The sequence below is a fragment of the Eulemur rufifrons genome, chromosome 24 (assembly GCF_041146395.1).
Source record: "Eulemur rufifrons isolate Redbay chromosome 24, OSU_ERuf_1, whole genome shotgun sequence".
Taxonomy (NCBI): domain Eukaryota; kingdom Metazoa; phylum Chordata; class Mammalia; order Primates; family Lemuridae; genus Eulemur; species Eulemur rufifrons.
Window position 1 is genome coordinate 2,792,099 of NC_091006.1, and position 25,677 is coordinate 2,817,775.

A 25,677-nucleotide genomic window follows, 5' to 3' on the forward strand; every position below is an offset into this window, starting at 1 on the left:
CTCAGGCTGGTCTCAACTCCTGAGCTCAAATGATCCACCCACCTCGGCCTCCCAGAGTGCTAGGATTACAGGCATGAGCCACCAAGCCTGGCCACAATAGTTTTGATTTACCTATGTTTGTGTAAACATTTAAATACTGTCCGTCTAATATGTGGTGAGCTCTTTGAGGGTAGGACTGTGTTTTTTGCTTATTATACATCCCCAGTGCATTCCATGCTCCCTGGCACATGCTAAAGAATCTATGAATAGTTTTGAATGAATAAATAACTGTAAATGTAATTATTTTCTTCCTCATCTTTCAAATATCAATCTTAGGTTTTCACGGCTTGATATATGATAATAAAACTGAATCTATGAGGACAATTAACCTCCTTCAACGAATGAATATTTACCAAGAGGTTTTTCTCAGCATTTTATATAGAGTTCTACCCATACAGGTATGTTGTGTTCTGCAACATGGAATTGTTAATATCAGATGAAAGTCAAAATCTGCCATTTTGAGTAGAAAGTTTTCACATATGTTCTTCTGGTCTTCAACTGGTTTGGTAAAAAATCAGCAATACCCTAATTTTCTCCACGTATATTGTGAACTTTGCTTTCTATTAATATATAAATAGATATTGCTTTTTATTTATATTTTACAAGATACAAGATCTTTGTACATATGTGCTTCCTGGCATATATTGTAATATATATTTGCAGTCTTAAAAGCTGATAAATATTTTCATTTGGAAATGTATATCACTCCTGATTTATTGTTCAGATTAAAACATTATAAAATTACCAAATCACAATGAAAATTGGACAAAGGTGTAAAACTGGTCTAGAGTAAAGAATGAAGCTAGACTCTCATGAACTTCCCTCTTCTCTTCTTGGTGGTGGGAAGAAGGGCTGCTGGCACACTCCCATATGAGAGGGGGTGATGTGGGCTGACTCCTGGGACGTAACAGCAGGCTTCTGAGTATTACATTTCTACTGTCGTATTCTTTAAATGACAATGAAGAGGGTTAGGGCTTCTTTGACAAACATTTTTTATTGTTCCCTATACAGAAATATTTAGAGCCAGTTTATTTTTATATTTACACCTTATTTGGACTGCAGGCGATCTATGTCACGGCTCTTTATGTAACCAGCTGGCTCCTTAGTGGCACGTGGCTGTCGGGACTGTTGGCAGCCTTGTGGTATGTCACAAATAGGTGAGTTGGAATCACTGTGTCTCTCTTCTTTCTAAAATGAGAGTAAAAATGCAGTTACTTTATTTGAAGTTCAGAGGGATTTCTTCTGCCACGTGTGTTTGGGTAGGAGCATTTTCTCTTTGGTCTATCTAGTGGTTTATAAATTTTTCTTACTTAGAAAGGTAGAAAGTGCTACTTATATGTGTTTCCAGCTGAGGAACAGAACATTGAATTGCAAGTCAAGAGCATCATCCATAGTAATCCTAATTCTGTTACCTGTTTGCTGTGTGATCAGTATTTCTCCAGCCACACAGCTCACCTCTTAATGGGTTTTAATGATATTTTCACCATCCATCTCAGTAGGGTTGTGTGCAGCTCTCAATTAGCAAAGCTGTACAAATGCAAGGAAATTTTTACATTGTTTAATTAAGCACTGGAGCCTTATGAAATAGCATTTTAAAAAAACATATTCAGGATATATTGAATTATTGCCTGATCTACAGTAGCAACACCAATAGTAAGTGGGAGTCTTAAAACTTGAACACAAGTTCTAATATAGGGGGGTTTTTGGTAATCCTGAGCAAATTACTTTTATTATAACCCTGTTGGGTGCTTAACTATATGCCGAGTACTTTAAAAAATGCTTTGTATGTATTCTTTTAACAACCTTATAGAGTAGGTCCTATTATTATCCCCATTTTAGTGATGAGTAAATTGAGGCTTATAAAGGTTAGTTTTTTTGTATATACACACATTCATATGTAGGTGTGTGTTTTGTGTGTATCATTCATGAATGGCTAGTATGTGCAGGGATGGTCTTGATGTTGAGTGTACAAAGATGAAAAATCGTACTTGCCCTCTCGGGGTTCACATTCAAGAGAGGCAGGAAGCCTTTAAAAATTACTACCAAAGACAAACTTAAGACTAAAGTATAAAGCACTAAAGAAACACAGAGAAGGAGAATGCATAGCATTGTCTGTTAACATTAATGAAGTTAGAAATAAAAGTAAGAGGTGCTTTGGCGTGATACATTCATGGGTTTAGGAGTCATAGTGACATGGGCTTGAAAGCCAGTTCTGCCACTTACCAAAGCATAGCCGTGGACAGATCACTTACATTTTCTCAATTGGCATGGGATGATGATGATGATAAGGACAGTTATTGAGAACCAGTGACCAAAATCTAAGTATACTTATCCTTAATGTAATACATCCTTCACTTCAGGAAATCTTTGAGGAAATTATTGTAAAAATTACATTTTGGCCATTCGTGTTTTCTTTTGTGCAGAATAGATACCACAAGAGTTGAGTTTACCATCCCACTGAGGGAGAACTGGGCACTGCCATTCTTTGCAATTCAGATAGCAGCAATTACGTATCTCTTGAGACCAAACTTACAGCCTCTTTCTGAAGTAAGTCTTTATAAAAGTTTATATATGTTTTAATTCCCCAATTTTATATAAGAAGCTTCAAAAAATGTGATGTGCGTAGTGTCCCAATGCATGTGAATAGTTCTTGTTACATGACCTATTTTTTTTAACTCGAGTTAAATTAAATTCTTTATCTGAGCTTTTTCCACTTTCCAAAGAAAATGTTTTCATTTTTGATGTTAAAAATGTCCTCTACATAATCTACCCTTAAATAGTTGGAGCAAACCCACACACAGTTTCTGAGAAACTGTCAGAATTTTTAAGCCATTGCTCTTGAGATGTGATTTTGTGCATTATTGCCTCCATAATAGTGTGGAATACACAGAGCGTATGTGAATATTTATATGCAGAGTGTCACTTTATGATGTTTAGAGCTTAAATAACAAATGCAAGGGTTTTTGGAGCAACAGTGTATGGCTTTTCTATCTGGTTTATAGAGATATTGGCTGCTCTTGATAAAACTTGTCTGCAAGGTTTTTTATTACTAGAGACATGTAAATTATACAAAGGTTTTCTTTTTACAGAGGCTGACACTTCTTGCCATTTTCATATCAACTTTTCTCTTTAGCCTGACATGGCAATTTAATCAATTTATGATGCTGATGCAGGCATTAGTGCTGTTCATACTGGACTCCTTGGACATGCTGCCAGCAGCGAAGGTAAGCTTTGCTTTATTTTCTCATTTGAGATTTTCACTGTTTCGTGTTTTGTATTATAGAATGAGACGAAAATACGCACGTACTTCATGATAAAACTGAAGCTCCTTCTTAGAGCTAAGTGTGCTGAGGTCAATTGAGACTGAGTAATTTATGCAGCCTAGTTTGACCATCTTAACTTTTATTCTGCTTGTTTCAAGTTAAAATGGATTTATTTGGCATAAAAATGTCTAGGTCAATTGTTATTTATAGAGATGACTTAAAATTTAAAATATAAGATAGCTCTTTTAAAATTTCTGACTACATATTGCCTTATGTGCAAAGAATTCAATGGGTATGTAACAACTTTTCTGTAGCACTTCATAAAATTTTCATAGTAACATTTAACCAGCATGGGATGTGAATTCCTGTTGACTGGCCGAAGGAAATAAGGAAACCCATATCTGTCTCTCAGTGTCTGCTCCTGTCATTTAATCAGTATGTGGTTTTTTTTCCATGTGCACAAACGTGTACATTTTTAATGCATACATTGTGTGCATTTTAAACATTGTTCATAGTTACGTTGTCAGTGAAGGCCATGTGAGGAGCAGTAATGAGGCACCTCTTCCCTTCCCAGCCAGGATGGCGTCAGCAGAGGCCTGCAGGGAGCCTGAACTTTCACCTGCACTCAGTAAGGAAGCACCTTAATCCCCCTGCCTCCCAAATGTCAGTGGGTACTCTAGACTTTCCTCTCTGTCTGGAAATAATGAGACAGCATTTTTCTTTCCCTACCAGCATGAAACTGGCACGGTGCTATGGTTTGAATGTTTGTGTCTCCTCAGGATTCTTATGTTGAAATCCCAACCCCAAGGTGATTGTGTTAGGAGGTGGGGCCTTTTAGGAAGTGATTAGGGCCATTGCAAAATAGGCACAAGGGAGCTTTTTCACCCCTTTCACCATGTGAGGGCACAGTGAGAAGGTGCCATCAGTGAACCAGCTAACAGCCCCTCTCCAGACACTGAGTCTGCCAGCTCCTTGATCTTGGACTTCCCAGTGTCCAGAACTGTGAGAAATAAATTTTTGTTCATAAGCTACCCAGGTGATGGTGTTTTGTTAGAGCAGCCTGAACAGACTAAGGCGCATGGTGTGAGAGGAGCCCTGCTGACATAGAAGATTCAAGTAAGATCCAGAGTCCTGTGGGGTAATAGGACACAACTGAAAATCACTCCTCATATGGAGAATCAGGAAAATCTCCCTTGAGTGAAAAGAAGCAATCAACAGGTGCCAACACCAAGGCACACAGAAATTGGAATTATCTGACAAGGAATTTAAAGCAGCTATCACAGAAAAGCTTCACTGAACAGTTAGTTAGAAACACACTTGAGGCGAGTGAAAATATAAGTTGTAAGCAAGAAATAGAATATATAAAGAAGCAAATGGAAATTTTGGATTTGAAAAGTTTCAGTAACCAAAATTAAAAACTCGGGGGACAGGCTCAACAGCAGAATAAAATGGTCAGAGGAAAGAGTCAGTGACCTTGAACATAGTCTAAAATTCATATGATCAGAATCCCAGAAGGAGAGGAGACAGAGTATGAGAATGAAAAAAATATTCAAAGAAATACTTTTGGAAGAAATGACTGAAATTTTCTTAAATTTGGCAAAAGACAGAAACCTACAGAATCAAGAAACTGAGCTAATGTCAAATAGGGTACACCAAACAGAGCCTCACCAGGTGGATTTTTTGCAGAAATTGAAAAGTTGATTCTGAAATTCATATGGAAACTCAAGGGACCCAGAACAGCTAAAACAATTTTGAAAAAGAAGAATAAACTTGGAAGACTCACACTTTCTGATTTCAAAACGTACTACAAAACTGTAGTAATCGAAGCAGGGTGATACTGGCAGAAGGATAGACATTAGGTCATTAAATATGAAATGTCTGATTTCACATCAATAGTGTATCTGTGTTATCTCTCAAACAAGAAGCAGTACAATTAATCAAACTGTGCGCCTAAACTATCGACACAGTTTTGCCATCTTTGACATAAACGGCAGCTTGTTTATGCCAGCAGCAAAGAAGCCTGGAAAGCAAGTGGCAATGAAATTATGAAAAGTGTTTTCCACAGCGTGTTGAGAATTGAATATTTTTCCTTACAAGAAGTAGTCCAAAACCTGGAAGAAGTGGTAGTCAGTTGGTGCAAGGTGTGGTGAATACAGTGTATGATAGTTTCCAAGTCCAGCTGCTGTAGTTTGAGCAACATTGTGACACATGTGGTCAAGCTTTGTCTTGCAAGAGAATCGGCCTGTTCTCTATTGACCAGTATCAGCTGCTTAATCACAAGTATCCTCATCATTTCATCCAGCTGGTTGCAGTAGATATCTGCCATGATCAGTTGACCAGGTTTCATTAATCTGGAGTGGATAATACCAGCACTGGACCACCAAACAGACACCATTAGCTCTTTTGGATGAATATTCAGTTTTGGACTGTGCTTTGGCACTCCATCTTTATCCAGCCATTGTGGCGAATGTTGCAGTTATCCAAAAGAATCCATTTTTCATCACACATAACAATATGGTGTAGAAATGGTTCACCTTTATGTTGTAACAGCAAAGAAAGGCAGGCTTCAAGACTGTTACTCTGCTGACACTTGTTTAATTCATGCAGAACCCATCTATCCAGCTTTTTTACCTTGCTGATTTTTTTCAAATGGTCCAATATGGTTGGAATAGTAACCTTGCTGCTAATTCATGCATGGGCTGCGGTAGAGTCACTTCCACTTCAGCTTTCGGCTCATCATTATCCACCTTGGTCTGAGGTCACCCACGTGGCTCATTTTCAAGATTAAAGTCACCAGAACAGAATTTCTCGAACCATCAACGTACTGTGCGTTCATTAGCCGCATCCATCCCAAACACTTTGTTGGTATTTTGTGCTGTCTGCAATGCATTGGTTCCACAATGGAACTCATATTCTAAAATAACACAAACTTTTTACTTATCCATGGTTTCACAAAAATTGCTCTAAAAAATTTTTGAAAGATAATCACAAGCCAAAGCATGCATTTGAAAGACTGAGAGTGTACCTTCAGAATAAAAATAAAACAAGAAGTGTCAAAGTGAAATGTCAGAGGTATCAACTGTCAAACTTAGTACTTAAGGAAATTAGGTATTTCATACTTAATAACCTAATAAATCCATGGAACAGAATTGAGAGACCAGAAATAAACCTTCCCAGGAAACAAATAGTCAATTGATTTTCAACAGGGATATTAAGATAATTAAATGGAGAAAAAATAGTCTTTTCAAAAAATGATGCTGGAATAACTGGATATCCAAATGCAAAAGAATGAAATTGGACTCCTTCCCCTCACCGTACATGCTAATTAGGTTAAAATGTGTCATAGACTGGAGTGTGAGAGCTAAAACTATATAGCTCTCAGGAAAAAACATAGGAATAACACTTCATGACTTTGGAGGTAGTGCAAGCCTTCTTGATACAACACCAGAAACACAAGTGACTGAAAAAATACACTAACTGGACTTCATCAGAATTAAAAACTTTTGTACTTCAAAGTATACTGTCAAGAAAGTGAAAAGAAAGCATAAAATAGGAGAGAAATTTGCTAATCACATATCTGATAAAAGACTTCCAGAATATATAAAGATGTTCAACATCATTAGCTATCAAAGAATTGCAAATCAAAACCACAATGAGGATGGCTAAAATTAAAAAACAGATAATGACAAATGTCAAGGATGTGAAGAAGTTGAAACTCTCATATGTTCATCATGGGATTGTAATATGGTGCAGTCACTTTGAAAAACATTTCTTCATATTTTAAACATAGAGTTACCATGTGATTTAGGAATGCCACTCCTAGGTACATACCCAAGAGAAATGAAAACATATACCCACACAAAAGTTTGTATATGTATGTTCCTAGCCAAAAAGTAGAAACCACCCAGATGCCCATCAGCTGATGAATGGATAAACAAAATGTATATGTATAGCCATACAATAAATAGTATTCAACGATAAAAAAAAAGATACTGATACATACTACAACATGGATGAAACTTGAAAACATCGTGCTAAGTAAAAGAAGCCAGCCACAGAAGAGTACATATTGTATTAATCCATTTATATGAAATATCCAGAATATACAAATCTACAGAAACAGTGCATTAGGGGTTGCCAGGGGCAGGGGGAAGGGATAACGGAGAGTGATGTCTAATGGGGATGGGGTTTCTTTTGAAGTGATGAGAATATCTTAAAATTAGACTGTGGTGATAGTTGCACAACTTTGTGAATATACCAAAAATCATGAATTGTACACTCTCAGGGGGCAAATTTGATGGAATATGAATTATATCTTAATAAAGCTGTTAGAAAGGAAAAACCTGTGCTTCTCTAACCAGTAATTCTGCTTTTAAGACTCTTTCCTAAGGAAATGTATTTATTCATTCGTTCCTTCCTTCAGTATGTACTGAGTGACACGATTCTAGTGGGGTTCTTTTAGGTGCTGAGAATCCAACAATGAACAAAGTAAGGATTAAAAACTAATCAGATGTAATGATCTGAGGTTTTTAAAGATGGAATGTTCATTATAATAATTTAATAGTAATAAAAAGCTGGGAACACCTAAACGATCCAGTGGCGTAAAAATTATGGCATATGGTAAGATGTGAAACCATTTACAATTTAAGTTTTCACAGAATAGTCATTGATGTGAGAAAATTATACTGTATAATATAAAGTATAAAATGCTATATATGAAATATTATACACTGCTATGAAATCAGTGTTATTTCTATAGATAATAGTATTGGGTTTTGACTCCAGAGCCCGCCTTTCCATCAGTTGCTGTTTCTTTTTTACGTTTTTCTGAATTTTTAAAATCAGTAAGATACATTATGATCCTAAAAACTATCCATATCCATTTCGCTGAGTTCCTTACGCCAAGCGAAAGTGCTGAACTGTTGCGGGCCTCACTTCTCAGTGCTTGATGTAGGTTTGTTTCCTTTGAGCTTAAGAGAACAAAACCATGAGGAAAGTCGGATTTGCTGCTGAATAAAACTAGTATTTTTATATGCCCGTATGAATATGGAGTTGTCTAATTTGAAAGAGAATAAGAAAACTAACAGGAAAAGTATCAACTCTTAATCAGGTCCTGTCTTTTTTTTCTTTGTGGCGTGTTTTTTGTTTTTAAGTTGGTTGCAGGCCGGGCGCGGTGGCTCACGCCTGTAATCCTAGCACTCTGGGAGGCCGAGGCGGGTGGATCGCTCAAGGTCAGGAGTTCGAGACCAGCCTGAGCAAGAGCGAGACCCCGTCTCTACTAAAAATAGAAAAAAATTATATGGACAACTAAAAATATATATATAGAAAAATTAGCCGGGCATAGTGGCGCATGCCTGTAGTCCCAGCTACTCGGGAGGCTGAGGCAGGAGGATCGCTTGAGCCCAGGAGTTTGAGGTTGCTGTGAGCTAGGCTGACGCCACGGCATTCACTCTAGCCTGGGCAACAAAGTGAGACTCTGTCTCAAAAAAAAAAAAAAAAAAAAAAAAAGTTGGTTGCATTTTGTCTCCTTCAGTGTCAGCCTGTCAACAATTTTTGTTACATCGAAGCTCTCCTTAATGAGTACTTATTACACATCCGAGTCTTCCGGCAGCCCCTGCTGCTCCTCTGTGAGGAAGGCAGAATTGTCTGTCTTTACAGATGAGCCATTTCCGGCACATTAAGGTCACACGGCTGGTCTATCGCAGAATCAGGACTGTACAGTGTAGGCGCCACTGACGCCCGGCTCCTGTTCCTGACCACTGTGCTGCGCTGCCTGCTGTGAAGCTGCGAGGTGCCTCCCCGCAGGGGGAGCTTTGGCTCTGATCAGGGGGTTTGGGCACACACACAAACAGACAAAATGCAGCAATATACGGTACAGTCCTGAGGTGCGTAGTACGGAAAACTAGGAAATAATGGAATGCACAAAGTGCTTACTGTTGGCTGTAAACAGTAACCGTAAGAGAATTTAAAACTGAAGATTACAAATGGCACTTGCCAACTCCAAAATACATTTATACCATTGTTTGCTTCCGCTGCTTCATATCGTCCTCATTCATTTGCCCTTTAATTAATGTTATAAGATTGTAAGTGTTCTGTCCTTAAAAGATAAATAAATGGTATGTATATGCTTTAGTTTCCTTTTTTAGATGGTGTTTCTTGAAGCTAAGTGTGTTTCCTGCATTATTTGTAACCTGGAATGTACCCACCTGATGACCAGTGTGTCAGCATGTGGTGTCTCCTGATAAAATCTGTTTAACCATCTCCTCTTCGGCTGTTGCAGGCAACGTGGCTGTATGGCATACAGATAACAAGTTTACTTCTGGTCTGCATTCTTCAGTTTTTTAATTCCATGATTCTTGGATCATTGCTTATCAGTTTTAACCTTTCAGTATTAATTGCAAGAAAACTTCAGGTAGGAGTTTTTTGTTCTTTATGAAAGTAAACTTTTTTTTTCATTGTGCGGTTTGTTGGGCCTTATTTTCATACAGCATGCAAAAGAAAATTTATAACCCGACTCCCACTAAAACATGAGTGGCATTGTTTGCCTTTTTAAGTGCATGTTGTAGTATTGTTGAGCCCCCTGAGATCATGTGCCATCCCTTTAACAATTATTTCTTAAGGAATTGGCATCTTAATTCAGTTCAGGGATTAGCCATAGATGCTTAGTTGAATGTTACTGATTTATAGTTGAAATAAAAGAGAATTCTAAGTTTTTAGCGTTTGTGTGCATGTGAGCTCAAGAGTGAGGAGACTCTGCTGCTCATGGGAGTGTTCATCACAGTGTCTCGAGTTGGCAGACACCTGGCTGTTGCTTGATTTAGTGACACTACTCTTTTCCTGGTCCTTCCGTATTGTATTGCTGATTTTTCAGTGAATTAACATTAACTCTATTTTGAGAGTCTAAATAAATACCTTTAGAAATAATGGGACCTTTCCCATATTGTGAAATCATGCTCGAAAACATCAACTTGATCTTTTGGCTTTATTATGTAATTACATTTCTTAAATTTACATGAGGTTTAAAAGTCATTTGTTTTTGCTTAAAATGGTAACAAAGCCTATTTTCTTTCTCATATGCTATAAACATTTCTATATCAAGAAGCCATTTTGTTTTCCACTTTGAGAAAAATAAATCTTTTTTGTTATTATTTACTGTTTTGAGTGAGAATTGCTATGGACAAACTTTCAAAAAGATTTTTTTAAAACCAGGCTTTTAATTGACTATCAAAAATAGCAGTTTTCATTCATTCGTTTACCCTGAGTTATAAATAGCACTCTAGATATTTGAACTCTTTAGATTTTATATTTGACAATGTTATCTGAAGATTATAAGAAACCTATTATATATCAAAGGGCACAATTAATTTTTTTAATACTGATAGGTCTTTTTTAAATTGAGTTATAGGTATGCCTCTGATATATGAATTAAAGGATAAATGGTGTAATGATTTGTTCAGTCAGTGTATCTGAGTACCTTCCAAGTGGCAGACCCCAATACTCTGGTTTATGAGGGTTTGTTTTTTTTGTTTGTTTGGTTGGTTGGTTTTTTTTTGAGACAGAGTCTCACTCTGTTGCCCGGGCTAGAGTGCCATGGCATCAGCCTAGCTCACAGCAACCTCAAACTCCTGGGCTCAAGCAATCCTCCTGCCTCAGCGTCCTGAGTAGCTGGGACTACAGGCATGTGCCACCATGCCCAGCTAATTTTTTCTATATATATATATTTTTAGCTGTCCATATAATTTCTTTCTATTTTTAATAAAGACGGGTCTCGCTCTTGCTCAGGCTGGTCTCAAACTCCTGAGCTCAAACGATCCGCCCTCCTTGGTCTCCCAGAGTGTTAGGATTACAGGCGTGAGCCACCACGCCCGGCCTATGAGGGTTTTAAAAACAAAAAACAAACAAAAAAAAAAACCTCTGGTTTTGAAAGTCTCAAAGAGAAAAAAGACTAGCACACATTTTTCTCCTTATGGAGCTCATTTTTAGGGGATTCATTTACTATTAGAAAGTTGTAAATATTAAGACAATGAAACCCCATAAAGATTAGTAGGTTATATTTTCCACATGTATTTTCCATTTATGTTGCATGATCCAGTGTTTTAAATCCTCAAGTAATCTCATCTTCAGTGTTACGAAGTTGTATTAAAATTTAAGAATTAAAACACAGCTCTTTTTTTATTTCCAGAAAAATATGAAAACTGGAAGCTTCCTTAATAGGCTTGGGAAACTTTTGTTACATTTATTTGTGGTTTTATGTTTGACACTTTTTCTCAACAACATAATTAAGGTAAGTTAATAAAATGACATATTTAATGTGTTTTTAAATTTGCTTATGGCATTAGAGATAATTTTTGAAACTTACTTTTTTTTTTAATTAATTTTTTTTAGAGACAGGGTCTTGCTGTGTTGCCCAGGCTAGCCTCAAACTCCTGGGCTCTAGCAATCCTCCTGTCTCAGCCTCCCAAGTAACAGAGACTACAGGCATGCACCACTACACCCAGCTTTTTTGAAACTTTCAATTTCAAATAATTAAATTCTTGCTTTATAAAGTGTATTAGCATTGCTGGAGAGAGTTACCAGTTTTACTTTAAAAGGCTCAGTTTTAACTTTGTTTTAGTAACAAGGATTATTTTGTTGATTTTAATCATTGATGTCTATTCAGTCTTTCTAAATGTTCTATTAATACCTTGAATGCACTTACCTTTTAAGTTATTAAATTTTTAAAAGCTCAACTTTAAAAACATTAAACAAATATTTCTGTAAATTTAAAAAATTCTATTTGGTATCATAAGAGTACACATGGTTTTCTACACTATGGTACTGAAAAAAAAATGACACGATTTTTATTGGGTTCAGTTAATAAATAAACTGACCTCACTATCTAATGTCTGCAAGAAAGACAAGTTGAGCTCATTTTTGGTAGCTGTTCCCCGACATTTGACTGACTTACAATTAACAACCCTAACAGCAGAATGACACATATAGTAACTTAGGCATCCATTTGTTCTATGTTCAGTAGGTGCTTTGCTAAGATTTTTTTAAGTGCCCTCGGGGGCTCTGCTTAGTTTAACATGCTTTATTTTTTACTGTATTTTTTGCATTTTATTTTATTTTAGTTATTTTATTCTATTTTGCTTTATAAATATATTTATAAAATATATAGTTATGTTAATAAATATAGAATAACTATATACTACAAGTAGATAGTTCTTGGACCATAATGTCCTCTTTGCTTTTATGTTAGAGCAAAACTACTGTGATTTCTTCAGATGATTTTGTCCCTGCTAGGAGGCTAATCTCAGGAAAAGAGACATTTGCAAAACAGGCTCCTTCTCCATAAAAGAATGGTGGCCCTTGCTCCTGTCTGTTGACTGTCAAAGAAAAAAAGACTCTTCTCTCAGCCAGCCACGTTAAACACCTTATTCCAGATCCTTGTCACTGTGTTGTTAAACTCTTGTACAGTTCAGTACTTATCCAAAGCTTATTTGAGCAGAACAATCAGCATTTCTGGAAGATTAGCTGAAAGATATGCAGTTCATCCATTTGCCCACTCTACACATTCAGTGATCTGTTCTTGCATTAAACCGACAGAGAGCTGCATCCCAGGACCACCGGTTTTTGACTCCCCAAGAATAACACCTATATTGAATTGCACTTGGTATTTTGTCAGTGACCTACAATAAAAGGGATTAGAAAAAATAGTCTTTGAAACTCCTTGCTGTTTTTACTGTACCCATGGGAAAAATTTCTTTTGAGCCTCAGTTCTAGGACTGTTGGGCTCTCTTCTGAGCACCTGGTTTGTTTACTCTTAAGACTCTGTGAGTAAAATAGATGCATTTATCTCCCTCTTTGCATTTACTCCTTGAGCATGAGACCATCTTTGTGGCTCATCTCTAATGAATATATTTTGCAGACTAACCACATTTCTGGCTTCATCTTATTTTTTTCCCTATCTTCATTTTTCTTCTGATGCAATGTCTTCACCATTTATCTTATATGGATTTTTGTAAGCTATAAATTAAAAATGAAAATATTGGGAATTAAAATAGTAATCAGTAATGATGAACACTGGCATTTGTCTATTCACCCCTTGAGAGTTGCTGCTGTCTTGAATTGTGTTTGAGTGAATAAGTCTTAGCATCAGTTCTATCTGCAGACCAAAAACCCCAAAGCAAAACAGGCCTTGTGGGCTATGTATCTGTTTGAGGTTTCAGTCTGTCCTATTATCTGGTCTGAAAAATTGTATTTACTGTGCTTCAGCCTTCTCCCTCTCCTTGAAACCAAAAAAGCTCATCCTTTATCTATTTTGCATATTTAACTTATGTATGTTTTTTGAATAAAGGATTATGCTAAAATGGGGGGAGGGGAGGGAGAGAAGGGAGTTTGAAATTTCCTGCTTTAGAATTCCTCAGTTCTGAGAACTACTGTGAACATTTACTAATTTTATACACACACACATGCCTATGAAATTGGACACTGAATATCCATATTCAGTGGGAAATTATCAGGAAACCTGCCTAAGACACTAATAGCAATTTTTTTCTCTCTCCTCAATAGAAAATTCTTAACCTGAAGTCAGATGAACACATATTTAAATTTCTGAAGGCAAAATTTGGGCTTGGAGCAACAAGGTATGACTGTATCGAAAATCTGTGTTTGCTGTTTTATTTTAAGTCAGCAGGGACTGTAAAATTTCAGGCATCATTATGCCCTAGACTATTAATTGCAGACTCGTTTTAAGGAAAAGTATAATGTAGTTTCCTTGCCTTGTATTGAATTTAATGCTTTGCTTTCCATTTGTACCCTAGGGATTTTGATGCAAATCTGTATCTGTGTGAAGAAGCTTTTGGCCTTCTGCCTTTTAATACATTTGAAAGGCTTTCATATACTCTGCTTTTTTATGCTTACATATTTGTTCTGTCCATCACAGTGATTGCAGCATTCGTTGTTGCTTTTCATAATCTCAGGTATGGCTTATTTCAGAACTCTAACACTTTGCTTTAATGAACTTGTTACATGTCGCAGAAAAATTGCTAAATTGAAAATCAGAATATCAGACACAGTACAGAGTAGTAGTATTAACCTAAAGGGGAAACATCGGGTTTGGCATGGACCCCAGTCTCCATAGCTAAGCCACAGCAAAGAGGAATGGTCACAGTGCATGCTGGTCCGGGTTTAAGTCTTAACTTGCACACTTGAGAATAAGTGATCTTTGAGTCAGTTATGTAACTTTCCCATATTTCCATTTCCTTGTCTGTTGAGTGGGAATACTAAAAATACTTAGTCTACAGGGCTTCATGAGAAATAAACAAGTTAAAATAATATAAAGTACTTAAAATAGTGTCTCATGCTTATAATATTTGGTAGATGTAAGTTATCATTAGCTATTATTGACTCATAAGTTGCTATTTTGTTTCCCTAATTTCCTGTGTTTTTCTACCTTCTTCCTCTAGCGGCTTTCTAAAATTTCTTATGACATATCAAGAGTTAATTATTGTTCATTTGTTTTCTTGCATCTTGTTTCAGGGCTTATAAAGTTGGAGTACACCATAATTATTAATGTCTACTAAAAGTTTTAAGCAATAATTGCCAGTTTTTTAAAACTTCGCATGTCTACTAGTCTACTGAAAGAAAAAATCAGGAAATATAAAGCCTTTTTAAAAACTTACAGAATACCTGTCTATCAAGCTGGTAGGGGGTTTGCATTTACTACTTGTGTTAAATTGAAAGAAAATTAAATGAAAGAAGTTGAAGCTACTGTCATTTGTGAAAGCTTAATGAAGCTCACAAGGAAGCCCTTTCTCTCCGTAGTTACCTTGCCAATTAAGGTGCTGGTGAAGTATGATTCACAGCCACAAGAGAGGTGTCATTAAAATGAGTCCAGATCAGTGAGGTGTTTTATGATTATCAAGAATGAAGCAACATTGAACCATGAAAATATTTCGTTGACTATGAAGTAGTTCAGTATCTTTCAGATGTGTCCTTTTTTGTACCTAGCCCAAGATAAAATTTAGTCCTGTGACAATAGATGGAAATTACTCTAGACAGTGTAATTTAATATTATTCCAGACACCAGGTGTCGACAGGACTCTAGACTGCATACAAAGCAGGAAGTTCAGTTGGCCTGCAGTACCTTTTGACAGTGTCTGCCACGCTCAGTGTGAATCTGTGAGCCGTCTCTGGAGCTGATTTGGTATATGATCATAGATAAAGATTTTAGAGCATCCTCATCTACCAGGTAGGGATATTAGGACTAATAAGAGGAAAAGCACTGCATTAAAGTAATTAAAGGATCATAGTACAGTGATGCGTTACTTAACAGTGGGAATATGTTCTGAGAAATGCATCATTAGGCGATTTTGTCGATGTGTAAACATCATAGCATCTACTTACAAACCTGGATATAGCCTACTACACACCGAGGCTATCTGCTATAGCCTATTGCTCGTAGGCTGCAATCCTGGACAGCATATTACTGTATGAAATACTGTAGGCAGTTGTAACACAATGGGAAGTATTTGTGTATCTAAACATTTAAAAGGTACAGTAAAAATATGGTATAAAAGATAAAAAAAGGTTTGCCTGTATAGGGCACTTACCGTGAATGGAGTTTGTAGGACTGGAAGTTGCTCTGGCTGAGTCAGTCAGTGGTGAGTGAATATGAAGTCCTAGGACATTCCTATACACTATTGTAGACTTTATAAACACTGTACACTTAGGCTACATTAATTTTATTAAAAAATAAAGTAATTGTGCTACAATGTTACGGTGTCACTGAGTGATAGCAATTTTTCACCTTCATTATAATCTTATGGGACCACTGTCTACTATACTGTCTTTCGTTGACTGAAATGTCATTATGTGGCACATGACTGTATCTTAATATGCATTAACTTTTAAGTAACTTGAAGGATATTTTATCAATGCCAAGTACTTAAAGCATTTCTACCTTTTTAGTACTGGGGAGGATGATACTATTAACACTTACACAACACATCTGCATTAGTGTGAAGGCTACAGCTGAAAGGGCACGGTGTTATATATTCACGGGATTAATAAGAGCCTTCCAGCTTGGCTGGGGTATTGGGGAAGGTGTTGCAAAATTCTCCCAGGTATCAGGGGAAGATAAGAGCATATGTTCTCCTTGTCTGGAATAACCTTTTAGTATCTATGTAGAAGCCAATGTTTGGGTTGTAATATTTAACATTTAAGTAAAGATTACTACCAATGGTGAAAACTGCCTTAGAATATCACTTTACTTTTCCTGTGTATCTACAGTAGTGAAAAGAGGATTTCTAGGAAGTAAAATCTCTGTAGTTATATAGGGCAGCATTATACAGATCCAGTTCTATTGGATATGCATGAAGGATCAGTAGGGCCTTCATGAAAGTTTTATTTTTATTTTAAACTGGCAGCCCTCACTGCTTTCTTTTCCCTCAACAACAAATTGTGTGACATCTAAACCCACTCATCAATCTTAACATCACTTAAGTGGAGACAGCCAGTTTGTGCTTCCCAATGTGATGCATTCAGTAGGCCCCCCTTTTCGTGGGGGGTACGTTTCAAGACCCCCAGTGGATGCCTGAAACTGTGGGTAGTTGTGCACCCTACACACTACTGTGTTTTTTCCTAGACATACATACCTATGATAAAGTTTAATTTCTAAATTAGGCACGGTAAGAGATTAACAACAATAGCTAATAATAAAATAGAACAATTATAACAATATGCCAGCATCACTACTCTTGTACTTTGGGGCCATTGTTAAGTAAAGTAAGGGTTACTTGAACACAAGCAATGCCATGATAATTGATCGGCTACTAAATGACTAATGGGCAGGTAGCATATGCAGCGTGGATACACTGGACAAAGGGATGATTTATGTCTCAGACGGGACAGAGAGGGACGGCAAAAGATTTTATCACATAAAACACAATTGAAAACTTATGAATTGTTTATTTTGAGAATTTTCCATTTAATGTTTTCAGACAGCAATTTCCGAGGTAACTAAAACCACCAAAAGGGAAACCACAGATAAGGGGGGGACTACTGTACATCATGACCCTGTGAGGAGTTTGTGCCCAAACAAAATGAACTTGACTCTAACAAACCTGTAGCTTATAAGTTTACAAGAAATATGGAAATAGAGAATGTATTAAACACCACATAAAGCAAAATACAGAAGATGGGAAGAGTTACAGGACAAATGTTATATTTTCTTCAACAAATAAATGGCCTTTTTTTAAAAGGGGGGGATACTTTTATAGATCAAAAGATATTTAAAGAGATATATCAGTGAAATGCATACATAATCTTTGTATCCTGATTCAAAGAAAAAAAACTACCAAAAAAAAAAAAAACAGTTGCTACAAACAGGGAAAATAGAACATAAACTGGGTATTAAATGATGTTTAAGAATTAATGTTAATTTTATTGGTGTGATAATGTAGCTATATTTGATAGAAGTCATCTCTTGGAAATACATCATGAGGTATTGATAGGTCAAAAATGTGATTTTGGATTCATAAAATTGGTCCTAAATTTTTTGATGTATTTTTGCTTTTGCTTATTTGTAAACATTTTAAAAATACTGGTAATAACTAGTAAAACATCTTTAAATATCTCTTCCAGTTTCAATAACTCCAAAAGGATTTTTTTTTTTGCTATTCTCTTTTAAAGAATTGATGCACTTTAAGTTTTTACTTAAATTGAAGGCTACTGTGAAATTTTAGCTTTTCTAATTACTAATGCATTTATACTGTGACACTTTTACCCTCATATATTCAAAATTGATCAGTACTAATATATTTCATCTTAGGGAAATAATACATTTCTAAATATATAAAGACATAAGTTTCTTATATCTTCTTCTTTAAGATTTAACTAAGGTAAAATTTTTCCAGCTTTAATTTTGTATGTTTGCTATTTTATTCAGTGATTCTACAAATCAACAATCTATGGGTAAAATGGAAAAATGTACAGTTAACCTGAAACCAGAAACTGCCTATAACTTGATACATACCATTCTGTTTGGATTCTTGGCCTTGAGTACAATGAGGTATTTTTGTCTTACCTGTTTCTTTGATTTATTTTTTAATTTGACCACTGTTTATTTGACATTACCTAGCAGTATAATCTGGAAACTGACAATCATCTGCATTAATGATTATGGTTCCCATAAAATTGTCATGATGTTCTGTCTTCTCCCAGTACAAAATTTTACTGATAATTAGTTTTTTCTTAATACAGAAGTCCTCTATGTTTACTTACGTGATAGTTTTCAGAAGACAAGGGAATTAATAACTGACCCTTTAGCAAATGGTTTCTGCATAGTTTAAGATTTTACTGTCATAGACTGAAAAGCTGCCTTTACAGTTATCTCAGACTCTAGGTTTATACACAACTAGTCCTTTGTTGACTTTTGTAAAAACTTCCTGTTCTTACAGAATGAAGTACCTCTGGACATCACACATGTGCGTGTTTGCATCATTTGGCTTATGCAGCCCTGAAATATGGGAGTTAGTTCTGAAGTCGTTCCATCTTTATAGCCCAAGGAGGGTCAGTGCTGTTCCTTTTTCCATTGACTTGTTAATGATTTTTAGTATTTCTTTCATACCAGTTCTTTTTTGTCAGTAGTTTCCCATACATCGGTCAGATAAAATGGATACTAAAATTTGAAGATAAAAATAGATAACTGATGCATTCAGATTTTATAAGGAATTATTTTGTAAATAATTTTATTTTTAAAAATCATTTTTTCCCCAGACTATAGATTATATGTTAATTGTACAGAATTTGGAAATATTTAAAAAAGCACAAAAAGAAATTAAAAATTACCAATAATCCCCTTATCTGAGTTGTAACTATTATTATAATGTATTTTCCTAAAAATAATTAAAGTGTATAATAATGTTCAGTAGCCTAGAAATGCAGTCTTGGATTGTTCTGCCCTATAAATTCACTAGGTGGCAATATGGTAGAAGCTACCAATATCTTATAAACGATTAGAACCCTTATATTGACTTAGTTGTTTTGGGTATTGGAGGCTCATGCTCCGTTACATTATATTTCTGTTGTTTTAAAAAAGAATAAGCGGCATCTATTTACAAAGCAAAACCGTTCAAAAAATCCGGGCATGATGGTGCAGGCCTGTAGGCCCAGCTACTTGGCAGGGTGAGTCAGGAGCATCGCTTGAGCCCAGGAGTTCCAGGCCAACCTAGGTAACATAGCAAGACACTCCATCTCTTAAAAAAAAAAAAAAAAAAGTGTTCAAAATACTTGTAATCTAAATAGTGTCTTTCTTATGTAGATATATATAATGCGATATTCAGTACCGATATTAATACTGCTGTATCTATGCTATAAGGTAAGATGGATTTTCCTCATTCTTGTCATTAATCTATTTAGCATAATAATTGCTTTGACTCAATATGTTTTGTGCATTATTTGGCAAAATAGAGTGGCTTGTGGAGGTTATAAATACCTCTTTAGCTTCTTATTGCAATTGGCATTGATAGAACAAGTAAAAACATAACAAACAAGGAAAACAAGTAAAATATAACAAAAACTACTATAGCATTTAGTCATTCTAATTAATTTTGGTTTTTGATTCTCACTATTCAGCTGATGCAAAGTCTGAAAATAAGATGTTTTCGGACCTATTTTGAAATGAATAAAGTAGAAAAATTGTTTTCCCCATCACCTAATTTATATCGAGTAAGAGATTTTTATTAATAAATGTATCTTACTTAATCTAGGCCTTTTATCTATCCTTCAGTTTCAGTAGGAAGTAATGGAAGTTTTTCATACTCTCAGTTGACTAATATCTGAAACAACATTAACTCTGCTTGAATTCTGAGAACTTCCTACTAGAGATGATTATTGATCAAGTTGTACACATCTTTGGGATTTAAGGCTTGAATTATCACCTGGGCAGCTAGCACAGATTGTTTTATCCAGTTGAGTTCCTGCCCTCTCTTTTTAAAAAATTTTACATATTTTTTAAGTTTAGATTTATTTCTCTTCAACTTTTAAGTTAGAACTGTGGATTTCAAACTCTACTGTAAAGAGCCCCTGATTTGGAGGGTGGTAAAGGTCCCCATCCGCAGAGAGGGTCAGCCGAAGCCGTTCCGCTTTGGTCTTATTTATATTTTCATGTAAAGTTTTGTGAACCAAAGGTTTTAGGCTAAAAAAAAATATTTGATAAGCACCGTAAGTATTTTAAAAAAAATACGTTCTGGCCGAGCGTGGTGGCTCACGCCTGTAATCCTAGCATTCTGGGAGGCCGAGGAGAGTGGATCGCTCGAGGTCAGGAGTTCGAGACCACCTGAGCAAGAGTGAGACCCCCGTCTCTACTAAAAATAGAAAGAAATTATCTGGCCAACTAAAATATATATAGAAAAAATTAGCCGGGCATGGTGGCGCATGCCTGTAGCCCCAGCTACCCAGGAAGCTGAGGCAGTAGGATCGCTTAAAGCCCAGGAGTTCGAGGTTGCTGTGAGCTAGGCTGACGCCACGGCACTCACTCTAGCCTGGGCAACTAAGCGAGACTCTGTCTCAAAAAAATAAAATAAAATAAAATATGTTCTATTATCTTCCTATACATCAAAACATTTACTATCATGGACGGAGCTCTATGCTAACTCCTACATGTTGGAAAACACAGAAATAGATTTCTGCCTCTCTGCCTCTGTAATTTTATTGGTCTAATGTAAATAAGTGAAACTTACTAAAAACATGTGGGAAGCAACAATTAAAGATTAAACAGAGTGTCTGGGCCGGGCGCGGTGGCTCACGCCTGTAATCCTAGCACTCCGGGAGGCCGAGGCGGGTGGATCGCTTGAGGTCAGGAGTTCAAGACCAGCCTGAGCAAGAGTGAGACCTCGTCTCTACTAAAAATAGAAAGAACTTATCTGGCCAACTAAAAATATATATACAAAAAATTAGCCGGGCATGGTGGTGCATGCCTGTAGTCCCAGCGACTAGGGAGGCTGAGGCAGTAGGATCGCCTAAGCCCAGGAGTTTGAGGCTGCTGTGAGCTAGGCTGATGCCATGGCACTCACTCTAGCCCGGGCAACAGAACAAGACTCTGTCTCAAAAAATAAATAAATAAATAAACAGAGTGTCTGTTAATGAGGAATCAGGTAACGTCACCTGTACACAATGATTTTGAGGATTAAAACACCCTCCTCACGGGAAAGAGCTCTTCATTGTTCCTGTCCCACCACTAAAGACACATGCAAACTGGAACAATCTTTTCCACTGCCTGTGTGCATGTAGTCCCCGTTCTTTTATGTACCAGCTGTTTATTGAAATTTTATTGATTTTTTTGAAAGCTATTTGAGGACCAAGGTCCCTCACTCTTAGTAAAATTGAGGAAGGGCGTTGTAGAGAAATGAGCTATACTAGAGAGCATCGGCTCTTCAGGTGTGGTCCCCAGACAAGCTGCATCAGCATCACCTGGGAACTTGTTAGAAACACAGGTGTTTGAGTCCCACTCCAGACCTATTAGATCAGAAACCCTGGGAGTGGAGTTCAGCCAGCCCATCAGGTGATGCTGATGTTGTACCCATAAAGTTTAAGAAACCCCTGCTGTATTGTTAACAGGGTTTCTCAACCGTGACGCTATTGACATTTTGGCCAGATAATTCTTTGTCATAGGGGGCTGTCCTGTGCATTGTTTAATGTTTTAGCATCACCCTTACTTCCTACCCACTAGATACTGATAGCACCTCTCTCTCCCCTAGTTGTGACAAACAAAAATGTCTCCAGACATTGCCAAACATCTTATGGGATGGGAGGGGCAAAATCTTTCCCCTCACTCCTCTTGAAAACCACTGCTGTAGAAGAACCAGTGATAGCACTGAAAAAGTCATCATTTCCTGGAAATTCTTATAGATTTTTTTCTGAGTAAGAGATAATATCCTAAAGAATCCTCTGAAAGACTGTTGGCCTAGCCCCTCTTGGTATAGGACTTCAGGAGAAACCCTAATGCATTCAGCTTTCACTATATAAAATAGTTTGGATGTTTCATCTTCTCAAAATTTGTCAAATATGAAATTATAGAGAAAATAAAGATGTTATATATCTTAGAGGTTGCCCTGAAACTGAATCTGTTTTCCAACTGTTACAGATTTATCTGTAAGTAATGTGAATTCATATATTTCAAAGCCTGAATTTATATCACAGTTGTAATGAGGGTTTAAAATTTCTTGTTCATGATACCAGTTTTGCTATATCTCTGTTTAGGATAATCTTATTAAAAGGGAAAAGCATGTACTGGTCTCTACTCTGAAGTTAAGAGTGTAATCAAATTATTACTCTGGTGTTGATTAACTTATTGGGGTTGCTGAAATCTCATGTAAACTACTGCTGATGGGTAAAAACAGCATGTAGTTAATTCAACACTTTCACATTGTTAAAGGAGTTTGCTACAAAACTCTCACTAGATTTTGACATTTTCAGAATTAATAGCAGCAACTTTCAAACTAGAAAAATATCTAATATCCATTGAGTTTACAGATTTCAAATGTTTTATACTGAAAGAATTAGAGCATTTCATTAAAATGTTGGCATTCTATTGATTATCAAGTTAATAGGGAAAATGGATAATTGAAATATTACAAAGGTGTCATTTAATCTGTAACTTCTGCCACATCTCTTCCAAAAGCTAGAACCAGAAGTGCTGACTCCTGATTTTCCATCCCCAGCAAATTCCCTGATTCATCCACCCAGGAGATAAGATTTGAATGAAAAGTAAAAATGGCTAAAGATGAGATGACAAAAAAAAAAGTCATAGGGCTAAAACACAGCCATAGACCAATCAGTGCTACTTTCTTAGTAGTTCTTAAGTAAAATTGTATTTTCTACATCAATGAAGCATAGATACATTGTTGTTGGTCTTCTGTGCCAATATGTGAAATGAATACTGCAGCTGATAAGAGCAGATCTTCTTAGTCAACCATCATTTGATAGAACAATTAAGATTTAATTAATTGTTGAATTAAGTAGCTTTATGTTATTATATATTAGATAAGTGGTGAGTTCAGAGTGTAATTTTTACATTATATCTGCATAACCTTAAGTAAATCAAGTTCACCAGGAGGCACCAATGGTATAGTCAAATATATCAGATTTTCGTGGAGAGTCCTACATTCAAATGTTCTTCTCTCTCATTTTACCAGTAATTATATTAATGTATGTCAAACCATTTGGTCAGATTTCTAGTACAAAAAATATAATCACAATATTATGCAATGAAAAGGGGGCTGAATTTGGAGCCAGGTTCTAAGTCATGGCTCTGCCACTTGTGGCCTGGTCAACTCAGGCACCTCTCTGAGCCACAGTTTCCGTACTTGTAAAATGAAAAGCAAATCCCAGTGGTGATGTTGCCTTCTGCATCATCTGTCTCGTGGGTTATTGTGAGGATAAAATGAGATTCTGTGTTGAAAAACATTTTTCCAGCTATAAAATGGTATTAGGCCTATGGGGTACAGTCTACTTTTTAAGGGAAGATTGCATGTTAGTTAATTACATTTTCCTGATATATTGTGAGCTTTCTCATGGTTGGCATTCTTGTCATGTCAAAATAATGTTTTACTAGATATTAACACCACATGCAATAATGTTTTTGTTAGAGAAAAATAAAAGCTCATTTATAAAGTTGGCAATACCTTTAGTCCTAATTAGCTTCAGCTCAAGATAATTTCAAAGTCTTTTCTCAGACTTCAGCTCCCTTGTGCTTAGGGGGGTTGAGTACAGAGATGAAGGAATTTTATATTCCAGTTGCCATGTTTATTTAGGTCACAAATTATGTAGAGTTTCTTTTTTTTTTTTTCATTTAATATTAGTGATAGTTGTGGGTATGGGGGTGGATTTTGTTTTTGTTTTGTTTTGTTTTTAATTTCAGTTCTGGCCAGGAATGATGGATGAACTCTCCGAGTTGAGAGAATTCTATGATCCAGATACAGTGGAGCTGATGAACTGGATTAAGTAAGAGGATTTTTTTTAACCTTTAAAATTCTAAGTGCCTTTTAAGAGTCACTATACACTTCATTAGTTTTTTAGGGGTTTTTGTTTGTTTCTGAATCTAATTATGAAAAAACATTTATTAAATTTTTCTTTAAAACTCTATATTTGGAAATAACTTCTTTCCATTCAAGAAATATTCTCTCCAACTATATCCCATGAAGAAAGGAAAAATACCCATTTGGAGAGGAAAATAGAGTGGAGGAATAAATTTCAAACCACTGACAGAAAGGGCAATAAAATGTTATTTATCATCTGTGTTAAAACTCACCGTTTTATACTCTCTTCCAAATTTATCTTTATTATTTTATCATAATACTGTTCAAATTTTCTATTCATGCTGACATTTGAAAGTATTCTTTCGTTGTTAATTATTTTTAAATTGTACTGTAAACTCCATTTAATTAGAGTCGTAATAGCTCAGTGCAGATTTCAATTTAGCTAATCGTATTGCCCAAGCCCAAGCCTAAGCCTAGAGAAAATGTAAAATACAAAAACTGGAGCTTGTTTTCTCTTGAACATCGTAATGCTTTAGCACGATATTGGTTCTTATTTTCACCTGTGCTTTGTTGCTCTGCCTCAGCCTTCAGCATCAGAATGAAATTCGTGTATTTCAAAGCTTTGTTAATGAAACCTGCCTTCTACCAGCAAAAATAAACTTTTCTGTCCAGAGCAACATTCCCATGCCCTGTAATACTGTATTTCCCTACTTTATAATCAGAAAGCAGCAGTGTTGTTATTCACACATAAATAGATGTTGCAAATCTTGTGTGACATATTCTGAAAGCATGGGCTGTATTGTCTCCATCACTTAGAATTTTTGTAGCAGTATTGGCACCTGGTCATGACTAATGTTTACTAACCAGTACAGTTTAGCGCTGCCTGTGTATTAAGAGATGGTAAATGTTTGATAGCCTGGGTCTCTTGGGTGCAATACATGGATTTTATAGAGATCTATGTCTAAAATATATATGTGGCTTTGGTCCCAATGTTGGACTGGGTTTGACTGATGCAATGAGTGTAATTTTTCACATATTTCTGGTGCTGAGAGGGTTAAGCAGTGCTTTGTTTTTTATTTATTTAATTTTAAATCACGGCAGACAATTATAATAGAGTGAATGATTCCTTCAGTATTTATTATACATAGGAAAAGAGAGTTATTCGGATAAAAGAAAGCTAATTACTTCTACATTAACATATAGTCAACTGGAAATTTATGACATGTGCATCTGAAAGTGAGGCTGATGTTTTCTGTCTGTAAGATCATACGTGGAAATGCTGTAGGACACCCACGCTCTGGTAGCATCCCCAAGAGGGTAGATCTTTTCCAGATCTGCCTGGGTTAGCATTG

General features: G+C 36.1%; 1 protein-coding gene across 1 annotated transcript in view; it reads left to right on the forward strand.

The window, feature by feature from the left end:
• The window catches only part of DPY19L3 (dpy-19 like C-mannosyltransferase 3), a 68,041-nt gene that overhangs the window by 28,192 nt on the left and 14,172 nt on the right, over window positions 1-25,677 (forward strand). The window contains exons 5-16 of the mRNA XM_069457162.1: window positions 316-437; window positions 1,051-1,196; window positions 2,463-2,586; window positions 3,129-3,263; window positions 9,583-9,714; window positions 11,485-11,586; window positions 13,857-13,930; window positions 14,108-14,266; window positions 18,235-18,357; window positions 18,746-18,857; window positions 19,609-19,665; window positions 24,208-24,290. Coding sequence (XP_069313263.1) covers window positions 316-437; window positions 1,051-1,196; window positions 2,463-2,586; window positions 3,129-3,263; window positions 9,583-9,714; window positions 11,485-11,586; window positions 13,857-13,930; window positions 14,108-14,266; window positions 18,235-18,357; window positions 18,746-18,857; window positions 19,609-19,665; window positions 24,208-24,290 — 1,369 coding nt within the window. The remainder of the gene's footprint in view (window positions 1-315; window positions 438-1,050; window positions 1,197-2,462; window positions 2,587-3,128; window positions 3,264-9,582; window positions 9,715-11,484; window positions 11,587-13,856; window positions 13,931-14,107; window positions 14,267-18,234; window positions 18,358-18,745; window positions 18,858-19,608; window positions 19,666-24,207; window positions 24,291-25,677) is intronic.